Source organism: Nanorana parkeri, unplaced genomic scaffold (genome assembly GCF_000935625.1).
Source record: "Nanorana parkeri isolate BGI_ZX_2015 unplaced genomic scaffold, ASM93562v1 scaffold1392, whole genome shotgun sequence".
Taxonomy (NCBI): domain Eukaryota; kingdom Metazoa; phylum Chordata; class Amphibia; order Anura; family Dicroglossidae; genus Nanorana; species Nanorana parkeri.
The window spans coordinates 296,113-306,812 of record NW_017307660.1 but is presented as its reverse complement, the minus strand read 5'-3'; the positions used below and the strand labels follow the sequence as shown (position 1 = coordinate 306,812).

Genomic DNA, 10,700 nt, shown 5'->3' with positions numbered 1-10,700 from the left:
ACTGACAGACCCAAGGGTAAGTGGCAGTTAATTCCAGACAATCCAACAACTTCGGTTGTAGGGATGGTCAGCAACGGCTATGATTCTTCATAGGACGTTGGCAAATCGGTGTCAGCCCATATCAACCTTTTCATTGAGGGACTAAAAGATCCCCTCCCTTGCCTCATTGACACCAGAGCAGCCCGAACTGTTTTGAGATCCAAAGATCTCAGAAGCAAGGTTCCCCTCTCTGAGGACACTACACCCACTGTGGGTCTCACAGGTCAGACAGTGTCTCTACAGACCACCAAACCACTCTATTGTAGACTGGGGCAGCACGCGGAAGCCATCAGGTCTGTACTGGTATCGGATGATGTTCCCATTAATTTGTTGGGAGCTGATATTTTATCAGAAATACAGGCGGTTATTGAGTACACTCCAGCTGGTATTGTGGTCAGTAGCGCACTATCGGAAGAACGATTATGTGCAATGATAGCATTGCCATATCTAACGGAGCCAACCTGTTTCCTGGAGTTGGATGTGCTGGCAGAGGTAAATCCCAAAATTTGGGCGATAGACAAGTACGATGTGGGTCTGCTGCCCGTACCGCCAACTACAGTTAACATCAAGCCAGGGAGCGTTTTGCCCCGATTACCACAATACCCCTTAAGTGTGGCTCAAATGGACAGTCTTAAGATCCAAGTGGACCACTATAGGGCTGCAACAACTAATCGACATAATCGATTATAATCGATTATTGAAAAAGTTGTCAACACACCGCACCTCCTCCGCATTGTTGTATTTCTCTATAGCTGGTGCCATTCTGCATTCATTGCTTTACCATTTTACACTTTCCATTTCACTATGCAATATGCACACCACACTTTTTTTTTTTCTTTTTTACTTCCACCGCTCCAAGCTTGCTCCTGTGATGGACTACAATCTCAATACAAACTAGAAGTCCCATCACTGGAGCCATTTTTAAAAATGTATTTGATTTGATTTTTTATCTGATTAACGGATTAATCGAACTTAATAATCGGCTAACGAATCGATTTTGAAAATAATCGTTAGCTGCAGCTCTAATGTGGTCCATGCTGGCTAGGATGGCGGATGGGCATACACGTGGCTGATCGGGCAATGAACATGACTTAGCACATCATAGTCTAATGGGGCGAATTTCCCCGCGTGTGGTTCCTTTGTTTAACAAGGGTGCGCACATTTGCGCGCACCAGTATTAGTGAGTCATGAACATTTCTCTGTGCATCCACGTTGGTGCACTCCCCTTTTCTTTTGTTATGTAGCTGTACTTTTTGGGCTGATTTGCTGATGTTGTAAAGCCATCTCTCTCTGGGCGTTATCCCTTTGTGCCTTATAAATAAACGGAGCTCCTGTTCTAGTCAGGGCTTGCATACTGAGACTCCAGCTTGAATCAGCGTCTTGCCTGACTCTGCCTGGCACTACTGAAGTACTTAATTTCCTTATACCAAAGAGCTGAATACCACGTGCTTTTAAGCGCAGCGGAATCAGTTGCGCTTTGCGCGCATTGATATCCGAAAGTGTAGTTCTTAGCGCAGTGGAGGTTTGTGCGCACAGCCCAAGCAAATTCCCACAACAGTATTGAATTTTAACACAATAGAAATAAAATGTGAGTTTTAAAACATATGTCCTTGAGTGCACCTTTAGGGCCTGTTCACACCAGTTGCAGTGCGTTCCGGCCCAATTCTGGCCGGAATGCACTGCCTCGCATTGCGGCCGGCTCACTTTTTAGTGGGGCAGGAGGGGGCATGGCGGACCATTGAAGTGAATGGCACCGTAGCCACGCCCTCCGGCTGCAATGTGATTGCCCGCACGGGATTGCAAGGCTCATTGTGCCTGTGATCTGGTCCGATCAAAATGCTGCAAGCACTATTTTGTTTGCACCGCACTGGAGGCACAATGTGCCTTGCGATCGCATTGCAGCCAGAGGGCGTGGCTACGGTGCCATTCACTTCAATGGCCCGCCACGCCCCCTCCTGCCCTACTAAAAAGTGAGCCGACCGCATTGTGAGGCAGTGCGTTCCTGCCAGAATCAGGCCGGAATGCACTGCAACTGGTGTGAACAGGCCCTTAAAGCCCTATAACAAAGTTTATAGTTTTTACTGTGTTTTACTCAGGGCTAGGCCGGGGAAGTCGTTGCCTGAGGCACTTGCCTCAGGCGTTGTGCAAGTTGGGGAGAGTAGCTGGCGTGGGAGAGTGTTCTGTTTCTAGACCGCATTATGCAGGGCTGAGCTGTCAAACTGACACCTTTCTAGATAAACACATTGCAGTGGACCAGCTGTCAAAGGGAATGCAGAGCTCCACTAATTACATCAAGAGTCGTTTTCATTCATGCAAAATATTTCTTGTGCGTTCATAAAAGGGAGAATTCACAGCATATGATTTGTACTTTTTTTTGTTCAATACATTTTTATTAAAATAAGGATGAGCAAAGTACAACAATTCAATAAAAGCTGTTACAAACATCTAATATAAACAGAGTTTAAATGGTCTGGTGATATCCAGCAGAAACTGTACATATCAACACCAATTAGCTGTGGTGGCTGGACATGGACATATTCACATGTAATGTACAAACAGGCAATGCAGGTACTATGATCACTGCCAAATATAGCAAAGTGGACCAAAGATATTTAAAACTTGAAGAAACAAGAAGGGCAAAGAAATAGGTAACAGAAAACACAGTAGTGAAGGAAGTAGAGTGAGATACAAGAGAGGGGACATCTCTGGGAATCCTACATGTTTTAAAGGACATTTTTTAAATATTAGGAACAGGTTATTACAAATCTATGAGGCGGTGGTCAAAAGTCAGTAATAGAACCCAAGGGTCCCAAACTTTTTTAAATTTAGACATGGTGTCTAACAGCCTCACAGTCAAATAATTTGCACTTTTAATAAGTTAAAAGCTACTTTATTTCGTAGACTTAAGAACAAATGTTGTTAATGTTAAAGGGAACCAAGATGATTATGATTTAAGCACTGTAAAAAAAAAAAAAACACACCCCCAATCCCATTTGGTTGATTTTGGGCCGAAAGGAAACGACCCTAGGGCTAGTGGCTGTCATTTCTGTGCCCTGCACTTGCCTGGCCACTGTACATGTGCATGTGCAAGCATCACAACCATGGACAGTAAGTAGGAGGTAATGGGACTAGTAAAATTAAAAGAGGGGAGGGGTGGCTTTTCCCCTGGACAACTGTCATGCCATAGGCCTAAGCCTACATTGCCTTTTGGCAGATCTGACTCTGCCTATCAAGAGGGGAGGGGAAACTGCAGTTCCTAGGCTGTCTCCTAGGAAAATATAGGAACATTATAGTAAGTAACACCCACATACTAACGGATCATATGCAACAAAACTTGACTCACTCCAGTTGAAAACTATTCTTTGTATGAAGAACATTCATTGAGGGGAATTTATCAAAACTGGAGCAGACAAAAACTGGAGCAGCTGTGGATGGCAACCAATCAGCTTCTCTCTTTCATTTTCAATTCTTAACAGAACAAACTGAAGAGAGAAGCTGATCGGTTGCCATGCATATCTGCTCCTGTTTTGATAAATTCCACCATTGTCTTTTAAATTCAAAATAACCACTAAAGGGATTAAGTTTGTGGAACTGTATCTATGAATTTGCAAAATCTGGATGTGCAGAGTGTATATTAAGATTTGCAAGGTGTTTTGAAAGCTGGTTGAAATGCTTTGTGCTTTTGACCTTGCTGTTTTCCTGCTAACGCAAGTGTCTTTGGCGGAAAGATTCAGCACAATTATGAAAACATTCACAAGGGAAAAAACAAAGAGAGAGAGAGAGTAGAGAGGAGAGAGGGAGGGAGAGAGAGAGAGAAAAAAAAAAGCTGGGAAGCAGTTTTAAACAAGTAACATAATACAAATTTCCTGTGGGAGAGGGTGGAATCTCCCTGCATGTGAAGAGCACAAAGACAGAGAGAGTGAGAGAGAGAAAGAGCAAGAGCAAGAAAGATTTCTGGAAGTACTTGGCTTTCCTCGACATACTTCACTAACTATTAACTTTTTTTTCCATTCACATGGAAAGGAGAACCACCCACCCTAACCGTTCTGCACTTAAATTGTTCTGCAGTTTAAATAAAGCATAAGTACACATGCTCCTTGTTCAAGGTTAAAGTACAATCTATCAGGCTGCACTGAAGGAGGCAAAATTAAGTGAAAATCTCTCCGCAAAAGCATAGTATTGCATTCTCAAAATTTGCAAATCTCCACTTCCATCAAAAATCCAAAGAACACAGGATTTATTTTTTGTCATATGCAGAGCCAATTATTCCTTCTCTTCCCCAGTGGCAAACTGCACCAATAAGTGGGAATTTACAACACAGATACAGAGAAGCATTTTTTCCAACGCACATACAACTGTGTTTGGCTTGTTAGACCTCATCAGAACAAGAAATAAAAAGGTATAAATTGGGAAGAAACAAAAGAGTGGATAACCAACTTAGTAAAGGAGCCGTAATCAACCAAAAATACTATGAAGTATAGCATTGCCTTTTAAAAATGGAAGGCCGTGTCATCACTACAGTTGTGTATATTATGCTCCAGGTTATTACTATACAACTCAAATCTAGAACTATTTACTTCACTACTAAAACGTTAAAGGGTTAGTCCACCCAAAAATGATGATTCTATTATAGGTGAAGTCTGATAGGAAGATTTACCTGCTGGCTACTTATGTTAATTTGGGGCTCCAGCAAGATTTCCCTGCAATAGTCAGTGGGCTTCTTTGACCTTTCTGCTTGCTGTGGAAAGGAGTTCCAGGATATAGAAGATTTAGAATCCCGAAACAAATCATTCCCTCACCCGGATTTGCTCCATAAACTTACTAAACATAGGTTAGACCTGCGACTTCTTCTCTTGGACAACCACAGCAAGATAATTAGTAGACTGAGGGTGAACTATTATGCTAGCGCCAATAAAGCAGGATCGTTTTTTAGCCAATCAACTCAAAAATCGGAGGGCTAAAACTAGGATATCCCACCTCAATGGTTCAGCTGCCGACCAAAAAGTGGTCTATCCTACGGCCATAGCCGACAAATTTAGAGACTATTATAGTTCCTTATATAATTTGAGAGACGATCCGTCTTCCCCTACGCCTACCTCAGCCAATATCACCAATTTTCTATCCTCACTACGTCTCCCTACTCTGAATGACACACAACTAAAGGACCTAAATAAGCCTATCTCGGAGTCGGAAATCCTCACCCACATTAAGTCGTTAGCTAATCACAAGTCCCCCGGCCCAGACGGATATTCGGGTGAATACTATAAAACCTTTGCAGGACTACTAACCCCTCATTTGGCGCTGGTATATGAGAATGCCACGCGTACAGCCACTTTCCCGTAGGAAATGTTGAGAGCCACCATTGTGGCTATTCCGAAACCAGGGAAAGAACCCACTGCCCCAGCTAATTTCCATCCAATTTCCCTCTTAAATACAGACATCAAGTTGTACGCCAAAATTATAGCCTCTAGATTGAATGTACTGTTGCCGTCCCTGATCCATCCAGATCAGTCTGGTTTCCTACTTAGAAGACAGGCACCTGACGCCACAAGGAGAATAATTAATATTATTCACGGAGACGCCAAAGCGCACATTCCCGCTGTCCTATTGACCCTAGATGCCGAAAAGGAATTTGATAGGATATACTGGCCATACATGGAACAAGTCTTACACAAATTTGGTTTCGTAGGTCCAATTTATGACACTATCATGGCCCTATACTCTTGCCCCTCAGCTAGAGTTTCCGTGTCGGGAGCAGTGTCTGCCTCCTTCCCAATATCCAATGGGACGAGACAGGGTTGCCCTCTGTCACCATTAATTTTTAATTTACTGATGGAACCATTTGCAGAGTTAGTTAGAAACGATTCCGCAATACAAGGATTTGTTTTTGAACATAGACATCACAAAATACAACTATTTGCTGACGACGTGATCTTCATGCTCACGGACCCAGCCACGGACCCACTTACTCAATTTAAACATTCCATCCACACTGCAAACGACCCTGTCCTCTTCTCTGCCATTCACTTGGAGCACTAACGGAATCTCCTATCTAGGGGTCACGCTCACGTCTAATCCTGCCATGTTATTTCAGGTGAACTACCTTCCCTTCTTAAATGTTCTCCAAAATGACCTAAAAGTGCTGTCCAACCATGAACTCTCTTGGTCAGGACGACTAGCAGCCTTTAAAATGGTGTTTCTTCACAAAATATTATACCTTTTTAGGACGCTGCCGATTCCCATACCCTATACCTACTTTAAGACCCTTAGATCTACGTTACATAAATATATCTGGAAGGGTAAACAAGCAAGATGTACATATGCCCAATTGCTCAAGCACAAAACTGTGGGTGGGATGGGCATGGTAGATCTTAAGGACTACTATCTGGCGGTGCTTCTAGAACAGCTTAAGCATTGGTTCCGGCCCTCCTCTGATGTGCTTTGGTGGGAGATTGAATGCTCCATGGTACCCCGACACAACTTACCTAGTTATCTCTTAGCCAGCACAAGGGCAGGATTTCCCATAAACTCCCTATACCCTTCTATTGAAGCCTCTATTGGAGCTTGGAGATGTATATGCTCCCTCCGCCTATCAGCTGAATTGACTGTAAGCCTTCCACAGCCAATTAATATTATGGAATTACTCATACCCGACCTGGATCTACAAAAATGGTATTCCAGGGGTATAGTCTCGATATCCAATTTATATGCCGATGGTAAACTCAGATCCTTTACGGACTTAAGTAGACAATACGATCTCCCCCAAACAGAGTTGTTCCATTATTTGCAAATTAGACACCTTACAGGGACAACTAAACCGTTTGTTAGGGAAGGAACGAAGTCCCCCTGTTTGCTGGATTGGAACCCAATAGCAGGGAACAATCCCAGAAGGAGAGTCCAGGCTGAGGTACAAGAAAGGATAATCCAAAATGCGATGTCAGAGTACAGTCCGGGTCGAGGCAGGCAGCGAGTATCAAAAACGGTGAGGCAAGCCAGGGGTCGATAACCAGGAGATCCGAATAGCAGGGAAGGGAAGCAGGAAACAGGAAATGAGGCGTTGTAGCTGCTTAGGGAATGGCAGATTAACTCAGCAACAAGTCTTGGCTCTGGCTGGAATCTAAACCCAGCAGGGGCCAGCGACGCCCCTGTTGTCTGGGCAACAGGAAGCCACAGGTCCCTGCGAACCAATGGGACGGCTGGGAGAGAAGGAGTGTTTGCAAGGCCCTCCCCGGCAATGACCAGCACCCGAAGCAGCTAAGAAGCCACGGCATTGCCACATGCGCACGTCACGCACGCATGTCATGCATGCGCTCATGTGCACACATGCAGCACGCCGCCGGGCACCAATTCACCCCAAGAAGGACCCTACGATCTCCGTCGCACCCGCCGGACCCCAGGTAAGAGGGCACCCCTGGTCCCACGACACCTTTGGAAGTTCAGTTTCCCAACAGCATATGGGCCTTCTACCACAACCCACACACTAAGGTCAGGGGTATATCTCTGGTTTATGGAGTGCTACAAGAGAAACCTGTTTTTCTAACTCCCTCCCGTTCCAGAAATGGGAGACGGACCTAGGGACACACTACTCCCCGACCCAGTGGAGTACAGCCCTTAAGACAATACTCCTGGCGACCAAGTGCGTCAATCTCTGGGAACTGACCCTGAAGATCACGCTGCTATGGTACCTCACATCTTATAGGCTAGCAGTGTACTATAGGGGACGGTCAGCACAGTGCTGGAGAGAATGTGGAGCAGTGGGCAACCTTTTACATACTTTCTGGGATTGCCCTCTCCTCAGCGGGTATTGGGTGGAGGTCTTTAACATTATTAACGTCATAAGCTCAACCAGAATATTAACGTCATAAGCTCAACCAGAATCGATCCCACCCCCGATCTGGCAATTCTGAACTTGGGGATCGAGCTTTTCCCACCCGGCTGCAGAATTGCTATTACTGATGTCCTACTGGCGGCACGTCTCATTATTGCCAGAAATTGGAAAACGCTTGAGGCCCCCTCCCTCATCCACCTCATCCACCTGGTACAACTCCACTACAAATTTGAAAGAACTATAGCTTTCAACAATGATAAAATCAAGCAGTTTGATGCTCTCTGGAGACCATGGGCAGATTGGTTCGCTACATTCGAGCGCACTAACCACTAACTCATCTGACCCTGGGCTTATGCTATACGTCTAGAATGTTTTAGGCAGGGAAGAACCACACCCTGTTTTTTATTTTTACATTTTTAGATGCACTTACTTGAAAAAAGGGTCGGCATGACATCCTGACACTTTATTTTTATAGACTCTATTTTAGTTTGACATTTATTGTTTACCACTTGTTTCCTTACTGTTGTTTTATTTAATAAGAATACTTATATTGTGCCTACAAGTTTAATACTTTTGAATAAAAGTTTTATTTTATCATACTTTCTAATATGTTTCTTTGGGGCTTAAGAAAATGGGAGTCTTTAAATGGTGCGGATATTGGATCAAATGGGTGTGGCCACTGAGGGGCGCTGTCTCGCACAGGGCGTCTAAAGGCCGCCCTGGCGGCAGGTGACCTGGCGGAGGACAGAACATGCATCGCTCAACAGTGAAGGGCACATTTGTAAGGTAAGTGTGTCATAATGTACAAGTATGCAAAGTAAGATAAGCGTTTTAATTCGCTTTAATATACTACAGAAGCTGGAATGCATAGGTACTTTTTTGGGGGAAAGGTGATGTAAAGGTGAACTAGCCCTTTAACTAATTTACAATTCAGTGAAATGTGCAGCATTGTTGCCTGAGAAAATTGAATAACCTAAATGGTCATGCTGGAAAAAGGCCTGATAACAAAGCGAGATTCAGGTATCTGTCTCCAAAGCTGGAGTTTCTCTTTAATTGCGTGAAGGCCCGTTTGCATCACACGCATATAATCTTTCCCTCCCCCCAAGCCGTACAGCAAGGCATAGTAACTGTCTGAGTCAGTGGTTCTGCAGCAGCTCTTGTTTGTTGTCTTGGCAGCAGTTCAAAGAATGGGGGGTGGAGAACGAGCAAGGAAACGTGGGCGTGTAGGCTCGACGACACTTACTGCGCCTGCGCAGAAAGGAGGTGGCGGTGGCTGGCCGGGGGACTGTCGAAGAATCAACTAAATAGAGAACTAGAATCACAAACGGTTGGCTCGGCCGTGACGTCATCGGTTTTGCCAGCAGGGCTGTCAGAGAGGCGGGAAAAAAAAGCGAGCGAGCCGTTCCCTTGTAACGAGCCTTTGGTCGTTTTACGGCGATAGGAAGCATGGGACGCTTTGGCATTCAGCCGGGGTTTATGGCGCTGTTCCTCCCAGCCTCAGCGTAGGAAGGGGTTAAACTTGGAGTTGTTGTGAGCTTTTGGCAGCGGTCTGGTGAGGGGGGCTCCTCTGGTGACTGAAGCCACAGCCAATAGAGAAGGCGCATCCCTTCCCCCTTTTCTTTCCCTCCCTCCCTCCCGAGAGCGGTGCAGCTGAGGAAAGCGAGAGAAGCCCTTCATAGAGAATAATTCCTCCGCCTCCTCCTCCCGGGATCCAGGGCGTAGTGTACATGTCTCAAGCCGGACCTCGCAGCAGCCTAGGCGGAGGGCGCTGCCGCCCATCTCCCTGAGCAGCCTGCCCCGCACCCCCAGGATTTCTGTGCACGTTTATGTCCCCGGCTTAGGCGGGGAAGCCGCGATCGCCTCGTTATTGGATTCGTGTGGATTGCTCTTTTATTGCTATGTCATCCGCCACCATAGCCTCCTCCCGGAGACAGTCCTGCTACTTATGTGACTTGCCGCGTATGCCATGGGCTATGATCTGGGACTTCACCGAGCCCGTGTGCCGAGGCTGCGTCAACTACGAAGGAGCGGATCGGATCGAGTTCGTCATCGAGACGGCCCGGCACTTAAAGCGGGCCCATGGCTTCCAAGAGGGTAGGTCCCCGGGGCCCCCTAGCTCCTCGTCCTCTAGCAGCTCCTCGGTCAAGCCTCAGCTCACCGTCAAGGAGATGGCGCAGATCGGCCACACGGTGGGGGGGCCAGAAGGCGTCTCTAGAGCCTCCCAGCAGCCTCCTCCGCCGCAGTGCCTGGACCGCTACCCGCTGGTGGGAGAAAGGCCGCCGCCCCGCCTGGGCTCGGATTACAGCGTCGGGCGGCCGGTGAACGGCATTCTCCTCCCCAATGGCTTTCCCAAACCGGAGGAGCCGCCGGAGCTGAATCGCCAGAGCCCCAATCTTCGCAGGACTAGCGCAGTGCCGACCTCCCTGGGCGCTTTGATGAATGGATCGCCGATGGGAGCCCGGGCTCCTCCGCTGGGGATCAGCGCCGCCTCTTTAGTAGCAGCAGCGGCCGCCACGACGTCCGGAGACGTGGGGACTAAGCGGCTAGGCTCTGTGTCCAGCAGCGAGCACGATTCCAAGGAGAAGCACCGGGCGGATAGTTACTCCGAGCTGGGGGAGAATCACAAGGGGAGGGAAGAATGGATCAGCAAGCCCAAGACGGTCAGGGACACGCTTATGGCCATGCAGCACAATCACTCGCCGTTCGATACCAAATTCAAAAAGGATCCCGCTGCGGGGAGGTCTCTGGGCTTTGATGCCAGTAACCCACCATCGAAATCTGGTACGGATTGTTTACGACAGGCTCATCTCTTGATGTGTACACATAGCTCAGA

At 46.7% G+C, this 10,700-nt stretch overlaps 1 protein-coding gene across 3 annotated transcripts in view; it reads left to right on the top strand.

The window, feature by feature from the left end:
* Positions 1 to 9,344: 9,344 nt before the first annotated feature.
* Positions 9,345 to 10,700, top strand: part of IRF2BP2 (interferon regulatory factor 2 binding protein 2) — a 37,471-nt gene continuing 36,115 nt past the window's right edge. For 2 of the 3 annotated variants that reach the window (XM_018569771.1, XM_018569772.1), the window contains exon 1: positions 9,345 to 10,627. In XM_018569771.1, coding sequence (XP_018425273.1) covers positions 9,766 to 10,627 — 862 coding nt within the window. In that variant the 5' untranslated portion in view covers positions 9,345 to 9,765. Of the gene's footprint in view, positions 10,649 to 10,700 lie in introns of all 3 variants that reach the window. The other variant, XM_018569770.1, reaches the window with a different exon arrangement.